Source organism: Wasmannia auropunctata, unplaced genomic scaffold (assembly GCF_000956235.1).
Source record: "Wasmannia auropunctata unplaced genomic scaffold, wasmannia.A_1.0 LD335402.1, whole genome shotgun sequence".
Taxonomy (NCBI): Eukaryota; Metazoa; Arthropoda; class Insecta; order Hymenoptera; family Formicidae; genus Wasmannia; species Wasmannia auropunctata.
In genome coordinates, this window is record NW_012027488.1 from 106,609 (window position 1) to 131,610 (window position 25,002).

At 36.4% G+C, this 25,002-nt stretch overlaps 1 protein-coding gene across 1 annotated transcript in view; it reads right to left on the minus strand.

Moving 5' to 3' along the window:
• LOC105457024 (neuronal acetylcholine receptor subunit alpha-7-like) overlaps positions 1 to 19,626 on the minus strand; it is an 83,330-nt gene extending 63,704 nt beyond the window's left edge. Inside the window, exon 1 of the mRNA XM_011701430.1 lies at positions 19,552 to 19,626. Coding sequence (XP_011699732.1) covers positions 19,552 to 19,626 — 75 coding nt within the window. The remainder of the gene's footprint in view (positions 1 to 19,551) is intronic.
• Positions 19,627 to 25,002: the final 5,376 nt, after the last annotated feature.

Below are 25,002 nucleotides of genomic sequence, written 5' to 3' on the forward strand. Positions count from 1 at the left end.
TTTTCCTTCTATCGCTATTTTATTCCTTTAATTCCTTTTTCTTTTAATTATTGTAAAAAACATGTTTCGAAATATCTGTTGATTACAAAAGATATTGTTAGCAATATTATAATATTTTTTTATAATATTTTACTGATACTTGAAAGAAAAAAGTAAAACGAGAAATGAAAGTTATCGACTTAACATGCCTTTTTTAAATAGAAAGACATGAGATATATATAAGTTATATAAAAATGTAATGAGATATTTTATATGATATTTGTGTGTGTGTGTGTGTGTGCGTGTGCGTGTGCGTGTGTGTGTGTTTTATGTTTCAGGGATAGTGAACAAATGGCGCGCGCGAAGCGCGCGCTCGGTTTTGTTCTAGTAATATAAAAAACAAATACGTTCAATTTACAAAATTAATAATATAAATTATATAAATTTTCTAATAAAAAGCAGGCAAGTTTAAGACACGGATATTAAGGTCAGAAATAATAATAATATATAAGAAAGTAGAAGCAGAAAATATATGTCCCCTAAAAGGTATGCAATTAGATGCAAATAGAGCGGTAAAGTGAAGAGCAGATAAAAATTATATTGAAGTTATACATGAGGATAAGTCGACAGGAGGACATCATAAAACAAAAAGCATGCCACGCACGAAGCGTCTTTTATTGTCCCAACTTGTTCAGGCATTTTTCAATGGCGTTACAACATACTGACGTTAATGCCACTCGTTTATCACGCGATCATCAAGGTTGCCGATAAATAATGTAGTCACGGTAGTATTTCATGCAGCACGTTAACGTTACGTTGTAAGAGTCGCGAAGTTTCATTAAACTAGTTTTATTAAACTAGTCGCTAATTAATTACGCGAGAAAATTGTTGGCCAACCATTATTTACGTTTAAGAAACGTGCGGTCCAATCGCTCGTTTACTCCTTTTTTGAGGCTCGACCTGTGTTCTTTTAGTTCTTTTATTTTTTATTGTTGGCGCCGCTATTGCAGCGCAGCGTCGACTGTTCCCATAATTCGCGCTAAAGAGTCACAGATAATTAAGAGGCATCGAGGCGCTATTTTAATTTTAATACGCGGAACGCCGCGCGCTCTTGCGCCCCTGCCTTTCATTGCTACTTAATTAAACTCCCGTACGGGAGAGTATAAGAAAGTCGCTTCATTGTTGTTATGTAGGAGCATAAAGGACGCAGGATAAAAAAAATGAGGAGGAAAGCTGCGCGGCGAAATGGCGAGACACAAAGGCGATACGAAACAAGCCGAAAGATAAAGGGAGTAGGAAAATGGAGAAAATGAGCAGCAATGTCCCGAGCAGAATTTCAGTCAGGCTGTAATAACGCCCCTATCAGGTTATCCCTAAAGCCCGTATCAGACTAAAGATTGAGATTGAGATTGAATTGGGATTTAACCAATTAGAAGAAAGAAAATCAATCTCAAATTTAGCGAACTTTGTTTTAATTGGTCAAATTCCATTACAATCTCAATCTCAATCTCTAGTCTGATACGGGCTTAACATAAAGTCAGGTCCTGATAAGAAATTATGATAGGGGCCCTATCATAATTGCGTTACACAAAAGTGTAACGCAATTAATTTTCCGTTAGTAACCTGATTAAGGTGAAAATCAGGTCCTGATCAGGGTCGTTCAGGGCACTAACAGAAATTGCAGTAATAGATCCCTATTAAGATTGTAAAATCAGGTCCTGATAAGGAATCCTAAAAGGGGTTTTACGTAATGATTAACCCTTACGCATGCGGGTTTCTTTCCCCCTTGTATTGTATCTGTGGACTGATCCCCTATTTTTTTGGAGTTGATCCGTTTCATCGTTTGTTCCACCCTCGAGATTCGCAACGTTAGCAAACCTGTCGCACATATTCGCTGTTGCGAATCGTGTGCGCGCCCGCTTGCAACTTTCTTCCTTCCCCCCCCTCTCTCTCTTTCTCCCCTCGTTCTCCTTCTTCCTCCCGCTTGTTCCCGTTTCACTGCGGTTAAATTAGATCGACAAACAGAAAAGTGTATTTACGAACGTAACGTGCAGGGCTCGATAAGGCTGCCGCTACCGCGGCACTACCTTAATCACGTTCGCGGCGCACGTATCGTATATTTACCCCCGCTGGTAAATACGCCATTCGCCTTAGCGCATAACGTGCACGCGGATGCGCGGGGGCGTGCGGGGTGTGTGCCCATTAATCGCGATCAGCACGAATGGAACTGGGTCGGCCAAAGTTTCGCATTATCCACCAGGATTTTCGCCAGGGTCCAGCTTACAATGGACCTCCCACAACATCCGTCTCGTCCGATCTTTTCATACTTCTCGAACATAAAGAACGATTCATTAGTATAACAAAAACGGACTTAATAACCTGATTCGCGTTATTATACAGGTAATGGCTGTTGAAGAGGTTTTACTGTGAGAATCTTTCGTAGGACATATTATTTATATTATTTATAAACAATTTATCATATTTGGTATGTATAAATGGTTAAACTACGTATATTTCCGCAAAGATCTGTCTTATATTTGTTGAATGGAGCAAACGTGTAATTTATGAATATATATGTTTAAATTCTCAAAAAATTAAAGATAGAAAGGGAAGCAATTGATCCACAAAATTATTTTTGGCTTATTTGCTAATTTCTTAAATTTATACGTGATTAACATTAATATAGAACCTAATTGAAATCAGTTAGCTTGAAATAGAAGTTGTAAGATTCATACTAAAAAAATATATTATTATTAAGCATTAAGATCCACTTTAGATCACATTTTGATGTTTCCAATATTTTTATACGTGATTATTTGATGTGCAATTCTTTATAAAAGAAAACGATGAAAATAATTGTTGCCGTTGCTTCATATTGTTAACATAAATCACACTGTTAAATTTTTAGTGTCAAATGTAACCTTAGTCAAATCGTCACTGTTCCTACTTAATAAATAGTTATTTTTAATTAAAACAATAAAGTTAAATAATTTAAAACATTTCAAATTTAACCTAAATTTTGGTTAAATTCCATTGTTTTAGTTAAAAACAATTTATTAAATAGGAGCAGCGGTGAATTAAGTTAAATTTGACACTATAGATTTAACAGTGTGTAATGCGGTTTATTTATATCGAACCTAAAGTGACTTTATCTCATAATAGTTACATTATCTAAATTTAACTGCAACAATTTCGCATTAATACCCGCAAAGTGTGTTATAGGGATTCATCGTTCCCGCACATAGCTAATATGCTACAAAACCCATCAAAGTGTCTACGTGCCCCGCGCAACTCGTGTCCTCGGAGCATGAGCAAAGAAGAAATTTTATTAGATTCTTTTTACATCGCCGCCCGCATCGCGCGCTCTTGCAAAAAGCTTCGATCGCGTGCAAACAACGAAGCGGTTATTCAAAAGCAATCAAGATGAAAGATCCACTCTGTAATGCGCGCGAAGAAAGAGAGTGAGTGAGAGAGAGAGAGAGAGAGAGAGAGAGAGAGAGAGAGAGAGAGACAGGGAGAAGGTTTACCGTCTGCGGACACGTATACAAACATACCCACACACGCGCGGACGAGCAACGTAAAAGACGCATACGAGAGAGAACTAAATGGAGACTCATAAAAACGCTGAGTAACTCGGGACCAATATAAAGCACGCCAAAGTGAAATCGAGCTTGGCACGTGAAGATCGAGCGCTTCGCGCCCCGAGTTTACAGCTTGTCAGTGCTAGACCTTGACGAATGGCTGCGGAATTTGCTCGAATCGGAATGGCTCCCTGTCCTATTTGGCTCGCGGCCTTAGGAATCAGAAGACGGTCCGAAGAGAAAGAGAGGAGCCACCTGAATCCACTCCTCTCTTATATAATTCTTCGACGAAAGTTAAATGCCGAGGGAGGCTTCCTCGCTTCCTTCTTCCCCGTTTTCGCGCCGTGAAAAAGTCCGTTTCCTTATTTATCTCGCTCTCGAGCGAAAACACGTCCGCGTCCGCACGACGGCTTTTCACGCGCGCGGATAATCGGTAGAGGTGTGCGAATCAAGCATATTGCACGGTCGAATCGAATCGAATCGAATTTTTGATAACATGTTCGAAATCGAATCGAATCTGAATCAAATTTCCCCGGATTCACATTACATGTTAATTTAAACGTAATAAATATCAAAATTTATGAATTACATTATTTTACGCAATGATTTAAACAAATCTGAAGAGACTTGTTTTCGATTTACATTTCATTACAAAGAATCGTGATCTTATATGACATTTTGAACTAGAAAATATGTAATTAACAATATGTGTATACACGAATAGTTTGAATGCTTTCGAATATTTTCTATATTAATCTACATGGATACATTACATACATCAAAAATACTATTATTAGATAAGAATAATTGATCGCGCGGGAGATATAAATGAAGCAAATAAAATAGGCGATCGATTCGAAATCAAAACATTGTTGATTCAAAATTCTCGAACTATTCGATTTCGAATCTTACAGATTCGAAAACGAACTCAAATCGAATCCACTGTGATTCGATTCAATTCGATTCGAATTCGAACTATTCGCACACCTCTAATAATCAGAGAGAAAGAGAGAAAGAGAGAGAGAGAACGCGCGCCACGGAGCGTCACATTCGTCGTACGGTGTGACAATGTCGAGTTTGTACGGAAAGCCAGGGAGAGATTTTACACCCACGGCTTTATAACACATTCGTGCCCTTTGATCAGAGAGAGATACCGGCAGCTGCAGTGGCGTAACTCAATTTTCGACGAGAGCCAGTTAATGCACCCTCGATTACTCAAGCGACCTGAATTTATCGGAAAACGGCACCCCGGTGTAAGGAGCCCCTTCTTGCTCCAGCGGACACGCGAGGTGGATCCGTGATAGTAACCCGGACCCGGTATGTAACTGTAACCACGGCGATAACACCGTAATCAACGTTTCTGTCCCGGGATCCTCCGCATGATGCACGTGTAAATTTCAGATACGTGTGTTCTGACGTGTGTAAACTTTAGATTTCGTGTCCGCATTAACATTAAAGGGATTATTGCTGCCGCATATTTAAATAACTATTTCAACGGAATATCTTTGATCTTTACATAAAGGGACCGGTTATACACGGAAAAAATTGCTGTGGATGTTACAACAATATTCTATATGTTTGGAAAAGAAATGCATGTGAATTTAAATTATATTAATGTTACATAGCATCTACATTTATTAAGATATGCTCATCAGTATAACGGTTGTCACAACCGTAGTACTTAGGGTAAATAACATTTGGTTAGAATATCTTTATGTGGTTGCCTCAATCGAAGCAATATTGTTATCTCTCTAATGTGGTCTGTACAACAAATGGTACGATTGAGAGATATGTATGATATAGTTGCACGTCACAACATTGAGGCTGAGAGTTCAGTTAACTATATATAAGTCACTTCCAAAGTATTTTAGTTTCTAGAACCTTTTAAATTGATGGGCGAAAATTATCACAATTATTATTTCATACACTGACTCAAGATACTGTTCTTACACTCGTTTTCGTACTGTAACTCCCAGTTAATTATATGATTGTGAAGGGATTCTCTATTATTTTAAACGTGTATATTTAATTACTCCTCTGATTCGATCCAACAAATTCAGGACTGTTTGTAAGTTTCCTATGAGAAGATTGAAACTATTCTTACATATAAACAGGGAAACAGGGACAAAAACTCACCGAGCGATCTCACCGCGAGCGATTTTTACTACAAGTGGCCTTACAGCTAACGAGCGACTTTTGATGTAATGTATTAAGAAATTTTGAATTTTTCACCCATTGAGAATGGCTCAATGTGAAGCCGAAACGTTTGAGTGCTAATTTTTATTCTAAATATATTTAAGATCACTAACTTCGTGCAAGGCTCACTAGCCCTTCTTTTGACACTTTGTTTAATTATTAATTATATGAGCCAGTCTGATACTTTGTAACAATTATTATGTTGTGGCAATAGTAATTTTTTTCCGTGTACATATTTAGGTCGTTCTATTTCTTTCCTCTTTCAGAGAAGATATTGTTCTTGAACGGTTTCGATGAACAATAACATTGATTTCGAACGATTCGCACGCGAACCGGGAATTTTTTTTCCAAAGTCGTGAACGAGTCGTTTGAAATTATTTATTTCAATTCGTTAACTCCGTAGGAAATATAATAAATGAGAGCTCAGGAAATGAGCAAGCTGAGCATAACTTCATTGAGAAGAATTCAGCGGCTTGAAAACTACTTTCCATTGCGGGGCTCGCATTCTGATCTCTCGCAATAACGTGCTTTCAGGATTAATTAACTTCCTTGACTCGTATTTTGTTTGATATCTCTTTTCTTTAATCCTCAGTTCGTTACGCGGCGTAAGAAGAAGCTCCCCGGAAACGAGAATAAACTTCATTTATTTCGGCGTCTTTTAATAAAAGAGATTTTAGAGATTCGCGTAGAACTTTTTTATTTTATTCAAAACCCATCTCATTACGAAGTAAAAGAATGAAATAATGAGAAGTAAATAATCTATCTAATTTTTAATTATTCGGTTGAATAAAATTGCCAACTGCAGATTCTCCGGGATATGTATATTATTTGAGATAATGCGTGGACTATATATAGGAACTGATTCTAAAAAAGGACTTATTTCTATGAAAATTTTCATCTATACAAATATCCCTTTATTCTTAAATTGACATGATATTTTATTGTACATTCTGCAGCTTAGTTTAAACGATGTATAATAAACAGATCTTGGGCTTATAGGCACTTTTAAATGCGCTAATAAAATATTTACGTTATAGATCTAATTTATTCACGACTATACGTGGAATCTAAATAATTCACATCTCGCATAAAATATGCCGTTGCATTACGAGCTTTTAACGAGTATCTAACTCTTCAAAGAACCTAACTCTTGAAAAATTGGCTAATTTGCCCTCGATTGCGCATATATTCTAGGAATATAGGACAAAGAAGTAGGAGAGGATGTTCTCAAAAAATTATGTCAAGACTGGAGCTTATCGGAAAATTTATTTCATTTTTGTGGTAGTTTTACACTAGGTATACAGATAGCCCAAAATTTTCGCAGTACAAAAACATCCTGTACAAACTTTATCGGCGTTAAGTTTAAATTTCTACTAAGAAAACTTAAAATACGTATTAATCAGATTCTTCTTTTCGCGTATTTTAAATATTTTAATTTAAATCGTGAATGTTGAATGTTAAAAATTGTCAACCCGGTCTTGTGTCACACATAGGCAAATTTGCGCATTAAATTCATAAATCGGCCTAATTAAATGCAATCCGATAGCGAACGTGTATCGGATCGCTATAGCAGGCATTTTGATAGCAGTGCATTAAAATATAATATATAAAAAGAAATAGAATTTCTCCTTCCCCTTCTCTGAACTGTCAATGAACATACAAACTCGTTTTCTTCTTTAAATTAATAATATAACAGTGTAATATAAAAGTGATTCTAAAAGTACAAGCTTATATTAGTAGTAAAAAAGTATTTTAATTTGATATACCGTCGGTAAAAAAAAAAGAAGAAAAATCACTATCTTCAGCGTTTTTTCGATTAAAAAATTGTTAGTTCTTTTCAGAGGGTATACGTTTTTGCTCGGAGCATTTTTCCTTGGACCTTCTTCTAATTGTTACTCCGCGAATTCCGCACAAAAGATAATTGAAATTGTTCGCGTGGGATATAGGATAGCCGAAGCATTACAGTCGGGCGTACCCTCCGACTTCGGCAAATATTCCCGCTCGTTTGGTCGCTTTGGTGTGCTCAAAGCTTGTGTCGGAGAAATAGAAACGTCGTTTTCAGCTACAGTGGATTTATACAGGAATTTGAAGAAACGTATGCGCATATCTTTCTCCCTCCCCCCCCCCTCTCTCTCTCTCTCTCTATAATGTCCGCGAAAATGTCCCCGCTAAAAGGCCGTGATCTCATCGACGCAAAAATAGCTAATCGAATGACATTCATTCCGTAATTCCTTAATTAATTCTCTAACATTATAACAATATTATCAAATGACCACTAATTTTACTCAATAACTAATCTATAAGCACAATTAATAATATGATAACTAAGTATAGTTAAATATAAATAAATTATTAGCAAGCTTATGATATCCTGGTAAAAAATTTTTCATATAAGAACGTATATAAAAATAGATAAACATAGATAAAAATATATAATTATATACAATAATTATACATAATTATATGCGAAATATGTCCATATATGTTTCTTTTCTTTGTAAAATTATTGTTTGATACAAGAAAACTGATAATAATAAAAAGAAAACGTAAAAAATAATTAAAAGAACAATTTTTGCATTGTTTTTTTTTACAAAAAATCAAGTTTTAAGAAATAAGAAAAAATTGTTCATATATAATTATATATGTATATATATTTTTAATCATTTATGTATGATTACATATGAGCAATTTTTCTCATTTCTTCAAACTCGATTTTTTGTAAAAAAAGCAATGTAAAAATTATCCTTTTAATTATTTTTTATGTTCCCTTTTTATTATTATCATTTGTTTTAAAGAATAATTTTACAATGGAAAGAAAGATATATGGATATATATAGACATATTTTGCATATAATTATATATAATTATATATTTTTATATATGTTCATATATATTTAAATATTTTTTTTTCTCGGGATCTCGTTGAAATAGTAGTAGAACGGATTTTCTAATTTGACATTTTAAACTTGAGGGAGGCCGGGGGTTAAAAGTAACAGAGGTAAGTAACACTTGTAACAGAGCTTATAACTTTATCAAAAAAAGAGATAACGCTGTAATACTGAACGAGATAACTGTCGGCCTAACGTCGCTGCGTTAATTGGTCCCATGACAATCGCGTCGTGCTCTGCTCGCATAGTGCACGCTGTGCGTAAGGCGCATCACATAAGTAAATATTTCTCAATGTTATTATTTGCGTCTCATTTTTAAATATTGAACTTTATTAGCAACTTTATTATTTAGCAATTATTTCTATTCGCAACTTTATTATTTAGCAATTATTTCTATTCGCATGCTTGAGAGATCAATCAATGAACAAACAGGGGAGACGGGTGTTGAAAGTAACATTTTTTTTGTGTTCCTAAGATAACAAGCGTTGTTACTTCTAACTCAAATCAAAGTAAAAAGTAACAATGCGCCTCGATTCAAATGGTCAACATTTTTAGAAATTGAATTAATGTTCAATTGCTAACGTTGAATTTCATTCAATTGCTGTGAAATTAACTTTGAATCTCCTCCTTATTTGTATGTGAGTTATATGAATTGTATATGAATTAAAAATCTATAGCAAATATAGACTTTTTTCTATCTTATGAAAATGAAAAAATGTTACTTTATCCTTCTTTTTTGTATGTAAGTTATATTTGTATATAAATTTAAAATCTATAGCAAATATAGACTTTTTTTTATCTTACGAAAATGAAAAAATGTTTTACTTTTAATCCCAGCCTTCTCTACTTTAGGCAAGACACTCTCATCTACTCTATAATTTTGGGACAATATATCTTTGCAAAACTCTTCTCAATTTTATGTTCTGATGTATTTTATATATATATTCTGTATACCATCGCATCTCTCCTAATCTTGTAAATGTTTCTTACATGACACAGTACATAAAATTACAAATAGAGGATTCTGTTGGAAATTAGATTTTCTAAAGCGTGATTTAACAAATCAAATTGAACATTGAAATTCCAAAGGATCTCGAGGGGATACGGAATTGGTAACGGGGCTTTAATCTTTCATTTAAAGGACAATATAACCATTAAACTTTCCGGATCTATATCTTTGATCTTCATTCAGTCTTAATCCCCTTAGGCGAAGATCCTGTTATACTTACCATCTATATGGTACAAAGCGAAAGGAATGCGTAAAGCCGAGCTTAAGATTTTCGTATTTAGAAGAGATACCCCCTGAGTTATACATTTCTTGAAAAATTTGCATACGCGATTGATTCGGAATTTTAAATACTCAGTCCCGCGGATAAATTTTGATTATCTTATTTTCAGAATCTTGTAATTATTTTTACTACATAGGGGGAGTTCCCCTAACGACGGACGGCATCTAATACCGAACATTAGCTATATCTGTAACAGTTGAATCGCTACCGAGCCATTTTTCCGCGTAAACCGTAGAAGAGATCATAGATCAAACAACGATCAGGTTTTAACACATTCCAGTTTTGGGTACACAGCTAAGGAGATTGATTTATTGTTGCGTATGACGGAAAATTGGTGCATCGTATAAATTATAAATTATTATATCTACTAATTTGCGTGGTAAGACGTGTGAGTTGCGTGATTATATCTTTTAATAAGTATTTTTTTAATTACCTTTGTATTTGTGCATACAGTGGATTGGTTTCACAACAAAATTTTTTTTTAATGAGTTCACTGTTCCCTAATTTCGGACGAAAACGTTTTCCCCTATTGCTGGACAACCTATTACACTAAAAATCTTAATCCTGTGTGTTCCTATTTGTATTAGTATTCATTAATTTGGTTAAAAGTTACACCTAAGCAATATGAATAGTAAAAAAAAGGTTCGTGGGATGAAAATAATTTAAAAACTGCACTTCAGAAAATTCTGGCAAAAGAAATTAACCAAAGAGAGACAGCTTCAAAATATGGCATTGCAAGAAGCACTTGCTGCCAAAAAATGGGCATATGAGGCTTGTGCCGATATCCCCAGAATGGTCTGACAATTATATTTGTGATCGCTGCAAATTATATTGAAACTGTTCTCTGAATACTTAATAAGTCTTACTGTGTCCGGTACTAGATGCCACTTAATGATTTCTCAAAATCATATACTAAAGTTTAACGTCAATTTAAGTTAACTACAATAATAATATTGATTATTTTGTTGCTTTATTTTGATTTCTAATATTGTCATAAACAACGCAGGATAAAAAGAATAAAATATTATTATTTTTTATTTATTTAAGAAAAACCTTAAGCGTCCGGCACTAGGGGAACTCGCCCTATGCATTAATTTTTTATAAATAAAGAAAAAGAAACACACAACTTATATTATTACTATAATCGTAAATCGAGCATTAATATTATTTTTAATTTTTTTACAAATTATAAAAAAGTTGTTATATAAAGTTTTTGAAAGGTTTTATTCTCAAATAATACATAATTAAGTAACATCTCTTTGAAGTAACATATAAATGATCTCTTTAATTAAATTCAACTATGGTTATTAAAAATACGACTTGTAACGCTTCATTCGTTTTCAAGCTTCATAAAGGCGAAACAAGAACACTCGAATTTGCGGTGAATTTTACAGCGACCTAATTAATAATTCAATAATAGAGACGCATACCTTTTAATGCCAAATCGTTCTTTTTTTTCTACCAATATGAAGGAACGCGGTGAAAAAGCGTAATTAAAACGAGTACCCCGATACCGTGAGAGCTGTAATTAATTTTGCGGAGATATGGCATGGTATTGATTAAGGCAGTGGCGGGATTAAAAGTAAGTCGATACGATGACGGCCGTTTCGCAATTCATAAAATGCCGATTGAAACGATCCAGATGGTATTGGCATTTTCTTTGGAGTTATGTAACCCAGAACTCTTTCCGCGTCGGGGTGGGAGGGGGGGGGGAGGAGAGACCCTTCAGCGATTCGTAAACAGCGTCCCGGAGATATTGTAACTTCTCGCGAGTGTAGGTTCGACAGCTGCATTTACATGGCAAGGGAAATCTATTCCTAATCAGTATGCGAGAGCTATTGGAAAGCGGCCCGCATATCGCTGTACCAACGCGGCGCGGTGGCTCTTTACCCAATCCGGTACAGCCCTTTCGGGGCTGTACGATATCGCATGTTGCGGGATTTTTCATAAACGAGTTCTTGCCCGCGCTCTTTTAAAAACGAGAAAGATGAGGCATCGCGCGCTAGCGTTGAAAATTAAATCGGCATGAAAAATTGATATCGGATGATCGCTTCATCTCTTACTGGTACGCTTAATTAAGCAATTATGTCTAATGGGTAAATAGACGTCACTTCAAATTGAGAGTCCTTGTAATTAATGCACGCAAAAAGGGTGGTATAATTTAGCGCGTTTAATTAAGATACTAGAAACTTTCCTCTCTCTTTCTCGATAAATACCACGGTTGGGTTATTTACAAGCCGGGACTTTCAGGTGTGGAGCACTCGTTAATGACTAAATCGAACTTTAATCGAAAGCTTACTAGTGAGCGCTCCTTTTTTTCTTTATCCTTTTAATCTTTATTTGAAATTCGTCGTTAAAAGTTTCGGATCTAAAAAAGATCGGATACAAACTGCAGCGCAGGTTGCAAGCTGTCGCCTCCGATCCGCCCTTTTTTTTGCGATCTTCCGCGTCGGAAAGTTTCAGATGAAATTGCTTCTTTGTGTGCCCTTTTTCAATCTATTTACATTTAAAAATTATTTTGTTTCACGATTGAAGAAAAAAAAATTACAAAGGTGCCCACATCGTTGTGCGAAGGAATTTTTTTTTCAATTTCCAGTTCCAATTATCCAATTTCAAATATTTGATACAAAACGCAAATGCAGAGGTATCGAAGTCCGCTTACAAAGCTTAAGCCAGACACATACCATCATTCTGATAGAATCTGCTCTCGTTTGAAACAAAGAGAACCGCGTAGTATGTTTTTTCCGCGATTAATTCGAAAATAATAAAAAAAACTCGACTTATTGTTGGAAGAGAATCCAAACTTTTGTATCCCCGCGACCCGTGCGTGTAAATCATTTCCGCATTTTGCGAATCCCGCGCAAGGGATGGATTGTGCCGAGTGAATGAACTTCGCCTAAGTGCACGTACCGAGGCAGGCGCGTCGGATGCGGAAGATGGTGCAGGATTTGAGAAAAGATGCGGTACACGAGGCGGAAAGAGGAGGAAAAAGAAATAGCTGCCGCTGCCACGAATGGAAGGAGATTCTGACTTCGCTCATAATATCGGTTGGCCCATTAAAAGCTCACCGAGAGACTCGGCTAGTGTTCCTCCTTGCTCGAGTGTGCTCTCTTTCCTCGAGTCGACCAAAAGGGGTTACATCGGGGAGGGGGATGGCGGAGAACTTCTCCGCGACACGACCAAAGGATTTTCTCGCGCGAAGTGGAAGTTCGTCCGTCTCGAGTAGACGGTTAGAAGATTCGTCGTTTTAATACCGTTCCATCGATGCGGCGACATCTTTGTTAGACGAGATTTATGTCGGACGGATAAAAAATGACTGATCTCTCGAAGTTTGGAAGAGAACAAATTTTTTGGAGTTATCGCCAATGGCGATATTCAGGATACGAACTCAAATGAAAAGTTTTAACGCTAAGAAGCTTATTTTGTCTGAAGGTGCAAATTTATGAGACGCAAATTTATGAGACGCTCGTTTCAGCGTTTCACGTAGTCAACACATGACTTCAACTTTGACGCTAGAGTGAAAAAAAGAAGCTGAATTTTCTCAACTTCAGCGTCAAAGGCTGTTGTTGTTTTGTTCTGGACATTTTAGATACGAATGATACGAGAGACGTTAAATTTGATATTGCCGCTTTTCGTGCAAGCCAACTATAATCACGTAATTTTGACGTTAAAAATGAGCGTCGAGCGTCAGCATGAAAAGGCACCTTAATTTCTGAATTACGTTTGCGTTTTCCGAAGTTGAATATGATCGTTTATTTATTTATTTTTTTTACGTACTAACATCAGCGAGAAGTCACATTAGTCACGCTTCAGATGTGATTCGCATGCCGATGCACTTACACGTGATACATCGTCCTTGGCGCGCAGAGTTTTATATTTTATGTCGCCCAAGTTGCACTGGTTTCCACTCTTAGCACGTAGTAAAGCAACACCACCGCCGCGCCGCGCCGCGGCCGTTCGTGAGCCCGATGTGCACCTATACATTATTTTCACCCCGCGTGATTTATCGTCCCCCGCAAGCAGTAATGGAACCCGCGAAGCCGGTCTGACACACGTGTAAAGGATCGCCTGTATAAACATGGTAATATGAACATCAGACGGGGGGAGGAGGAGGGGCGTTAAAAAATGCACGCGTCAGTCGGAGAAACGTCTTGGAACGACGCGTTAACATCGTAATCGCTCGTCCGATGGTATAAACTTCGAAGCGATTCGGCGCGCGCGCACGGTGAGATGTAAAAGGGTCCGTAGGTCCCTTTAGGATCTACGGAAGATTTCAATGGTTATCGTGCGGCGCCGGCTGGCTCTTCTCCTAATACACTATATCGTCCGAAGGAAGATACCTAAATGATCTGAACACGGTATCTCCATTATCCGGCAGTCCGGCGGAATCCCTGGGCAGCCGTTTCGCAGCCCGGGTCTAGCGCGCAACTATCACCCATCCATTGGAAGAAATTGCCGGACGCCTCGGGATAGCGCCGGGCGCCGCGCGCGCGAACGTGCGGATTAAGGGAAAGGGGAGGGGCAAAATAGTGACGGATTTTTTCCTCTCTCTCCTACAAGCTAATTTCAAGTTTATAAGATATGATTTTTCACTAAAAGAGTACTTTCCACTTTCAAATATACAAAAAACTTACGAGTTTCCATAAGTCATGTATACAAGCTAGATTTTCATAAAAACTGAAACCTACATTTGTCACTATTTGCCCCACCTTATGGGTAAATAGTGACACTCTATGGGACAATTACAAAATACATAATTCTTAATTCCTAATCGATCTTTCTTTTAACAATTTGATTAGATAAGATAATCTATATTAATTTCTATTCTGCCATATGTAAATTTTTATTTATTGATAAATAATAATAGTAACATTATTTGCCAGTATATATTTCATATTAAAAATTACATTTATTCTGGATCTTGCCTTGTAACTAATCTCATATTATCCCAAATGAATTAGAAACATCATATTCAAATATTAAAAAATTTTTGTCATCCAACTAAATTTTTATTTACCCAATTAAAAATTGTCATTATTTGTCCCAGGAGCTACTTTTTTCTTTAAAATTTTACTGAGAGAAATAAAATTAATATACAAGCATAGGAATTATATCAAAATAGAGGAAAAAGATACCGTATGACATAAAATAGGTTAGATCTTATTCAACGATTCAGCAATTAAGAAAATGTAACTTCAAATTTCAAAAAAAGATCCAGGTTTTATCTATAGATTTTACGAATGCAAAATTTTAAACTTCTCCGTTAGTTATTATTTGACTTTTGATTTTTATTACTTTTACAGAAGATGATTAGATGCTTGAGAACTTTTTATTAACGAGTAGTGGTAAAATAGACGTGGGAAAGAGGAGAAATTTTAGCCCTATCTACATAAGTCGCAAACGCACAACGCAAACGCAAACGCGGTAGAAAAAAAGAAAGAAACGTTAAAAAAAAAAGAGAGAACGTCCGTGTTTACGTTTGCATTTTGTCTTTGCCACTTATGTAGATGGGCCTTAAAGTGACACTTATATTTGGCCCCCCTTCCCTTACGATACATCCGGTACGTGTCGCGCTCGCGTAAACGTATCCAGCAAGCACAGATTATAGCAGCAATGTTACAGCAACATTGTAACATTCCAGTTGTATTGCAGAAATGTTACAAAGTAGCTGCAATATTACAGTTTTAATCTGCAGTGTTTGCTGAGTACGTACAGGATCTGCTACCACAAAATCTGGATTAATTTGAATTTCCCATCTCATTTGACTTCGTCCGCGTCGTTAGGTCGTTGTTGATGTTTTGAGTAAGTCAGATGTTTGTAATAAGCGTACATAACTTCAAAATGTCGGAGCAGATAAGATCGAGTGCGGAATATATATATAACCGAAGAGGGGCAATAATCAAAAGCCTTCACGCTGGGCGTTCGCAGACCGAAATTATTCGATTCTTCGCGGATACCCGAGATCGACCGTGTATGATGTTGCGGCTAAATATTTGGCTTCATGCATATATGGTCGGTCTCGGGTACCCGAGGAACCGAATAATTTCGATTTGCGAACGCCCAACGTGAAGGCTTTCGATTATCGCCGCACTTCAGTTATACTCCGCATTCGACCTCATCTGCTCGGATATTTTGATATTATGCATGCTTATTACAAACATCTGGCTTGCCCGAACGTCAACAACGATCTACCGCCGAAGTCGGAATGAGACGGGAAATTCAAATTTAAATTTGTCCGGATTTCGGTGATGGACCCTATTATACGTACCTACTTCGCGCTCGCCTCTTAACCAATGGCTCGCGATATTTCCCTCGCGCCTGCAGTTGCGCATTTCTCGTTTCCGTCAGCCACAGCAAAAATTACGTATATAAATGCGACATCCTTCCCCGAATCGCCGGACGTGCGCCACAACGCGGGCGACGACGGGACCGGAACTCCTCGCAGCGCCGCCGTCTGGTCTCGTCGCGCCGCGTTCCTGCAGCGAGTTCCGTTTTTACGTATGCATTTTATCATCGATCATCCCCGTCGTTCAGTCAGTAAGACAGAATGACAAAGTGATGCGCGCTTGATACACACCGCCGACTGCAGGTTCAGGGTTGCGAGGCAGTAAATAAAATCGGTAATGCCGTAATACATATAGCCGCGGGATTGCATTTTGTGATAAGCCGGGTATTCCAGACAATTATATAATTTGCCGGCAATCATGAGCAATAATATACTATTAAATTACTAATAACAGAGTGATGATGGGGCCAATTTACAACAATAACACGGGAAGGATTCGAATTGAAGGATAAATTGGAATTTCGTGCTATTGATATTATACAAAGGCACACCCCGTGTGAGTTTTATTTGCAGCGTACCGCTTGTGAGGATCGACGAATCAAATTGATTCATCACCCAGTTTGCAATTCAAACATTAGTAAAACATCGGTCGATCGGATTGAAAACGCGGATTGAAATTGCTTTATGAGCGAGCGCCGCGAATGTATTGAAGATAATCGCCCCCTCCCCCCTTGCCCCTGCCTGATTCGACGTACAAATAGACCCTTTTAATCGCGGTCTTATATTTTTCCAATTTATATGCCGATCATAGTAGCGCCCGCAGCGACGTGACGCGCGCTATAACATTTTGGTCTAGAGATGGAATATTGCATGCCGCGCATGATTTAATAAACTACTCGCACGGATTAAGTTAATAATTTCTGGCGACCGTAACTGCGAGTGTCGAATGCGTTTGCAACATTTCGTGCGGACTGCGTTAGAGAGTATAACATCGTATAAATCATTAACGAATTAACGCTGCGCCAGGTAAATTTCCGAAATTTTCGCGAAGAACAAGTTTATTATATGTACTGTAGCTTACCGTAGCTGAAGTTTAATAATTGAAAATATTATTAATCAATATGTGTAGCCTCGACCGAATTTGCGTTTTCTCTTATTTATTTGTTGTATATGTAAAACGGCCTTATTGAAATTATTGTTATTTACACTCTCATCTCAATACATTCATCCCTATAAATATTATCACTATCTCAGTGGTCGAATTGTTGATAAGACGCCCTAGATAGATTCAATTATTGGAAGGATAGAATCGGGAGGTTCCAGGTTCGAATCTTGAGATAATAGTTTTTGCAATAAATTCTTTACAATATTTTAACATACTTGCAGCACCATCATCGAATTGAAGATCAATTTAATATATGATATCAGTTCAGCTTTAAGTTATGAGTTGCGTTCTAAAAAAAACCGACAATAAACTGCGGAGTGCAGTTTGCTGTAGTTAAAATTGAAAGTTTAAAAATACATATTATTAGGCATCAATATATTTGACCTCGAATTTTGCGTTTTCTCTTATTTATTTGTTATTATATTTTTTTGTGAAAAGAAAACGAACGTTTTCTTGTAGGTATATAATCCATTGTTAATCGATCTTTTTAAATAAAAGGATTTCAGTTATCGCTCGATATTGCAGATGCAATCCATGCATTTTGAACATGGAAAAGTAAAGTGAATTCCTAGAAGATAGATTTAATTTTGGCCCTCTTCTTGCATTCGACACAAGTGACACAAGTGTATCTGATAGCGGCGCTACCAGGAAATATACAACATCATATCGATACTCGCGGATGTCGAATGTTCTTTGAATATCCATCGTGATTTATATTTGCAAACGTATCGGCATTTTGAGTCACATCCAGCTGCGTGTTACTTCCGTATGCATTGGCCGTCACGTGATACCAAGGAAAGATTAAATAGCGGGAGAAGAGGAAGAGCTGACGTTTCTATATGATAGTAGCCTCGAAATTGCAAATAGTATATACTTTATCGAATGCCGCCGTGAAGTAACATTGCATGAAAATATGAAGATATGACTATGACAATTATATTAAAGTACGTTCAATCTACACTAAAAAACACACACACAATGAAAACGTGATGCGCTAAGGAGTTATATTTCGGCGTTAATGGCTAATATTCGGATAACTTCAACGGAAGTTTTGTTGTGTCGAGAGCAAATCCGGAATATTAATTCGCATTCGACAGAAGATTAAGGTCACGCTCACCGGGATTAGGGCCAATCAATATCGTAACGATCACGAACTTCCGTCAGCGGCGTCGTTGTCGGGGAGGTTGTCAGAAGCGTTGTGCGCCGAAGGGGCTCCGCGTGTCTGGACGCGGTGCGATCGGCCCGTCAATCAGCCGAAACCGATCGTCGTCAGTGTTCGAATTTAGGTCATTGCTAAGCTCCGCGCGAGCGTGGGCTTGCGCGCGGGATTGAACTTTGTAAGCCGTTTCATAAGCTGGGAAAAATAAACAACGACGGCTCTTTCGCGCGTCGGAAGCGAAGCGGATCGGAAGCCGTTCTCTCTCTCTCTCTCTCTCTCTCTCTCTCTCTCTTTGTCTTAAAGAAAACACTATCGCAATCCTAATAAGGGCCGTACCCTCGCGCTCCCCGTGTCCCCCCCCCCCGGGAGAGTAACCTGTTGCAGCGGCTCTATTAATAGTTCGGGTCCCGATAAAAATCCGATCCGACCTCGTTACGTTACCTGGTTCACCCCGACGATCTTTCCTATATCACGCGTGTCTCGCAATACATCGACGGGCAAACGATTAATTTGCGAATGATTAAATTGCGCAACACTTTATGCGGTGGGTATCAAGCTGCGTGCGGAATCGTTGATTAAAAAAAAAAAACCAGTGTAATCGTGACGATTTTACGGCAAAGTAAAAACACGTTGATAAACACGTGCGGTAAAGTGCAATCGTACGTAACTAGAGTACGTCACATGTAGTTTATGATGGTATCGTTGTTTCACGTTCTTTTTACACCGGCGTTCCCCGATTTACACGACGTGGCTCCATTCCGCGAGAATAATTTCGGCACGGTCGGGTAAAACCGGGTTGTGATGTGCAACACGGTAAATTGGATCACAGCTCGGAACACAGCTACAAATCTATCAGGACTAGTCGGCCCAATTAACTTGAACAGTGAAGATCCCTTAAAAAATTACTGAGGTTTCTCCGCGCCGTTCGTGTAAGTGGCAGCTATCAATTGGGACGTCGTCTCGTTTTATTTCCCATTGAAAACTTTAGAAAGATCTTCGGCGACTTACCAGTTTCAGCCAGAGATTCGTGATGAGCAACTGGTTCTTCTCGTCCTGCAACAATGAATTAAATGTCAGTATCATATTAAAAGCTGTTCGCAACTATTAATTAAAATAATTCAGTAATAGATAATTGTCCTTATTATAAATAATTATTTAATATTTACGGAATAATATAATAAAATGTAATAGTACAGTTTTATATTAATAAACAGATTGTACAAGACTCCACACAATTCCAAAACAACCGCAGATAAAATAATTAATGAATAAAATTGTAAAAATGACTCTAGGACACTTTGTATATTATGCATAATTGCATAAATATTGAAAAAAAAAAACAAATTTTTAACACTGCGAGTTAATATTATAAATATGTAAGACTTTTCTATTTTAAAAGTCTGTACACAAGCTTGAATATTGTTTGAAATTCGTCCGAAAAACGAATTAACGCGCTAGAAGCGGCCTCGTAACTCATTATGCAGTTTCATATCACAATTAAAAATTGCTGTAGAAAAGCGCATGTGTATTTAACAAGGTTCGCGAAGACAAAAGACCTTCATTGCTCAGAATGTCCGCAAGTTGCATAATAATGGTATACAAAGTGCGTTATTTAATCAATTGGACGTTGTTGGCAAAAGTAAATTATTTGCGCATATTTTCGTGACTATTACAAATTTAGTATAATAAATTTTTGAGAACGAGCTTTTTTCACGGACGATGCGGTGCTAAAGAACGCATACCGAAAGATGGCCGAGCAAAGTCATAAATTACGAGAAATTTTTCTGCCCATAAATTTATATTATATTAAAGGAGGAAATAAAAGGAGAAAGGTAGAGGGAGAAATCTTTAAAAGAATATTACAAACGATTCGCCGCTTTCGTCAAATATTATACAACAGAATAAAAGCGCTTGTTTAACAAGATACTTAATGTAGTGCTTATTTTATATATCATATAATATTTTATTGTACAATTTGTAAACATTAGCGCTATTAGTAACTAATACAATTTATTTTTATTAAAATCTTGCTTTCACAGAAACTTGGAATATCTTTTCTCGAGGACTTTTTCAAATGCACGTCACGATGTAGTGTATTGTATATAAATAATTAATACTACAATCCAAGCTGAATTCTAGAACATTCGTTGGCCTTTATCAGGTCTGGTATACCAATTAAAGTTGTCAATTCTTATGAAAAAACGTAGATTGTTGTAACTCATTTGTTCCTGAAAACTGAATGGGAAATTGATTACGTCAGGACCAGTTAAAAAGAATGACCAATCAACGCGAATTCGAAAAATTTGATACGCTTTTGAAAACACAAACAAAAAGGATCTCCATTAATACGTGCGCACAGATATGTGCTATAATTACTTTTCTCATGTTACAATATACGAGTACAATGTGTGTGAAATCGTCTCAGTCAGCAGAATTTGCTTTATATTAAATATTGACAGTAAAAATTTGTCTGAAACATATTTTCTAAAAATCTAGAAAATTCTAATAAATCAGAATCAGAAAAAAAATTATATAATTATAGACATTAATGCATACATTAAAGATTTCTAGTTTGAAGAATCCGTAATTTGTGGCAAACAATTTACCATATATTAAAGTTAATTTATAAAATGATAATGTAATTAACATTGAGATACTTCGTCTCAAAGAACTCTTGCGAGCTTTATAATTTATTAACATACATTTTTTTTGTTTAGCTTTCAGCATCTCTTTAGCATTTTCGTACTTAAAGAGATTGTAAGATTATAAAGGGAGATATAAAAAAAGTAGAAGTTCGCCATGAATAAGAAACAGAGAATAGCATACAAGAATTTATGAAAAATAAAGAATATAAAAATTTTGAGGAAATGCAGAAAACAAGTAGTATAGCGGCACAGTTCTCTTCTCGGGAGAAGCCTTGTTTTACATCGTGTCCGCATGTCAAGAGAAATATCCCGAAGACAAATATCGCGCATATGCGACAAGTGAGTGCATGCAACGATGCGCTCGTGACTTCCTGACATACAATACGGAAACTGCCCCCGATATAACGTTTTAGTTTCGTTATATTGCTACCATTTTTATTATATACTTATATGTATACCGCCGCGCGTACGAAATTTCCGGCTCTCGTTCCGGCTTCGCTTCGTGCATTATCAGTCTCGTCACGTAAGGCATCGGCATTCGAGTTTCCCATGCTTAAACCGCGTTCTTATCCTGATTACGAGCAGCGTCTTAGGAATGTTTACTTCCGCGCTGCATGGAAGCCGCATTCCCGTGTCCCGTGGGAGACCCGCATCCACGAAGATGAACATCGATATATCCTCGAAAGGTACGGCAATACATGGATATTGATCCTTGTAGCGCACGGAGGAGAAGCGGGAATAACGAAATATTGTATAACTTCGTACTACGAGAGATAACTGGTATACTGTAGTAATGAAAGGTGAATCTTGAAACAGTAAAACTTAATCAATAAATATAAACTTACCGAAATTCTAAATTCTTTATCTTTGGGAGTTGTGAACGATTTTGTATTATGACAAAATATTTTTCTGCATTATAACGTATATTATAATACACATCACCAAAAAGTATCTTAATGATCAATAATAATTTTTCTTGTCTACAGTATATAATATGTTTATAAATGTATCCCCTTCATTTAATTTCTTTCGAAACCTGTTACGAGAGATACGGCAGGCTATTTATGCTCATCGATAGCGATCTTTTAATTATTTCCGAGTCTCGGTGGCTCGACGATGTTCTAAATCGGTCGTATATCAACGGAGTTAACAATCGGCTTTCCTTCTCCCGCGGCGTATATCGGACGTTTTTTGAGTCCTGATCAATTCCATGGAGAAAAGTGAGCTTCGAGTTTCTCTCGTCGGCTTATCCTTTCGTTCGTCCGCGAGATAAACTGTTTCTCGATAATTGGATCTTATCGTTTAACCTCGCCCCTATTCAAAAACCAAGCTCCATCTAAGGTCGAGGTTAATCCACGCAGTCATTACTTTGGCCGCATTCCCGTGCATAATTTAACGTCTCGCTGAAACTTTTCATTGTCGGCCGTTCCCCGAGCGCTCGCTATGATCCGGTCGGCTAATGGGACCGTGGATGCGCGCGATCACAGCCGCATCTCATCTTCTAACATTGTCGCTAGTTTGACTGCAGCGGAATAGGATTGCGGAATTATACAGGACTATAAAATTTTTATACTTTATATAGCAGTGTAGCGACAATGTTCTTTACGCATTTCAAATCGATGTCTCGTCAGCATATATTTGATGAAAGTATGTCGTTGCTTGACATTCCTTGATTTTGAAATGTACATATACGCATGGTCTGTTCCAAAAGTAATGAGACTAATTTTGGTATCCCAATCAGAATTGTCGGAGAGTGAATCTATTAGACGGGACCTTTATACGGAATGTCAGATGTACAGTCTGACCCTTTCCAGTTGCTTCCGAGCCTTTCCAGCAGTCGATACCGTCAATAAAGTGCGTTGGAATTTTTTGTGTCTTGTCACGGGTAAAAATTCAGCAGTCTCGAATATCGATAAAATTCTGCGCAAAACTGAAAAAATTTGGTTTCAAAACGTTGGAGATGTTGAGAACAGCTTATGGAAATTCTGCTTTCTCCTTAGAATTTGATCATAACGTTGCTGAAAATACAACACACAGTCTGTGTCGAATTTTTGCCCGTGACAAGACACAAAAATTACAAACGTATTTTGCTGACAATATCGACTGCTAGAAAGGAGCAGAGGCAATTGAGAAGGGTCAGATTGTACACCTGATCATGTGACATCCTGTACCAAAGGCTTTGACCATGGATCCACACCCTACAATTTTGATTGAGCCTCCAAAAGTATATAGTCTAATTACTTCTGGGACAGACCATGTATATATATATATACACAAATACACTGTTAAATCTATTGTGTCAAATTGAACCTTATTTAAGTCGCCACTGCTCCTACTTAATAAATAATTATTTTTAACTAAAACAATCTAGTTACTTTTAAATAAAACAATAGAATTTAAGCCAAATTTGGATTAAATTTGAACTGTTTTAAATTATTTAACTCCATTGTTTTAGTAAAAAATAACTATTTATTAAATAGGAGCAGTAGCGACTTAAATAATGTTCTTTAACAGTGTACGTACATGCATATATACATATCAGAGAGTACGACTCAAGGTTTTCCGAAGCTTTAATTAAATTGAGTCAAATCGATTCGGATTTAATTAAATCATTGAAACATAACTTTTAATTAATAACATTATCGTTAAATTGAATTTTAATAGATAATAAAAAAATTTTCATGTAAAAAAAGGTAATATTAATTATATGATATAATGTTTTACTTATTAGTGGAAAATATAATTTTAAAAGATTGTCAATATATGTATGTAATTCATATTGAAATCTCTTAAATTAGAAATTTTTAAATAGTTCGAATGTGAATCATGGAGATTCCAATCAATTCGAATAAAGTGAGATTTCAATTATGTTCCAATAATGCACACCTCTCTAATAAACATAATACATATCGTGGCGATCATGGCGCAAAGAACTGCGTGTCTTCTTTCTGTGCTAAAGAGTTCAAATCCACCCAGAACAATATAAACTCTAAATCGGTTTTAAATCGATTATGGAAGCGATCGCCACCTCTTGGAAGGCAAAGGCAAACCATCGAGAGTAAATTGCCCAGGAAAGTTTCTTCTAATAGGCCGTTCGGAACTGGCGTTAAAAACTGTAGGTCTCATATCTGCGGATTTATGTAGAAAAGATCGTCTACACGGTGATAAGCGTATGGCACGCGAAAAAAAGAATTGTTACTTAATTTGAAAATTTAATAAATCATTATAGTCATATGAAAGATATAAAGATTTATTAATCTTAAAATTAAGTAGAATAATTCTTTTTTCAATAATTCACATTCGAACTATTTAAATATAATATATATATTAAATATATTATATTTAAAATTAAGTCAGAATTCTTTTTTTCATTACTGAGGTCTATAGTTAACTTTTAGGGAATATTCCTATATTGAGAAGAAAATTGATTGTACGAACTAAATTTGTATAGTTGTTTAATCCAATAGTTAATGCAACAATTCTTTAGTTGCACAAAGAAAGATATAGTTCATTCATATCAACTATCAAAATTTTTTAATTAAGAATTAACTAATTCAATTAAATTATTTTGTTCGAAATACTAGTAGTATTTATTCGTGTTTGCACGCTATTTAGTTATCCAAGTAATATATTTGTTTAAATTCCAAGTATCTAATTGATTAAACAATGCTGATGGGGATAATAAATAGTGTGTATTTTTAATAGAATGGTTGAGTCAAATACGATAAATTTTTGTTGAAACAAAATAGTTAAAAAATAGTATTGTTTATAATAGTAACAAATTATTTTATGAGATCGGAAGAGCACACGTCTG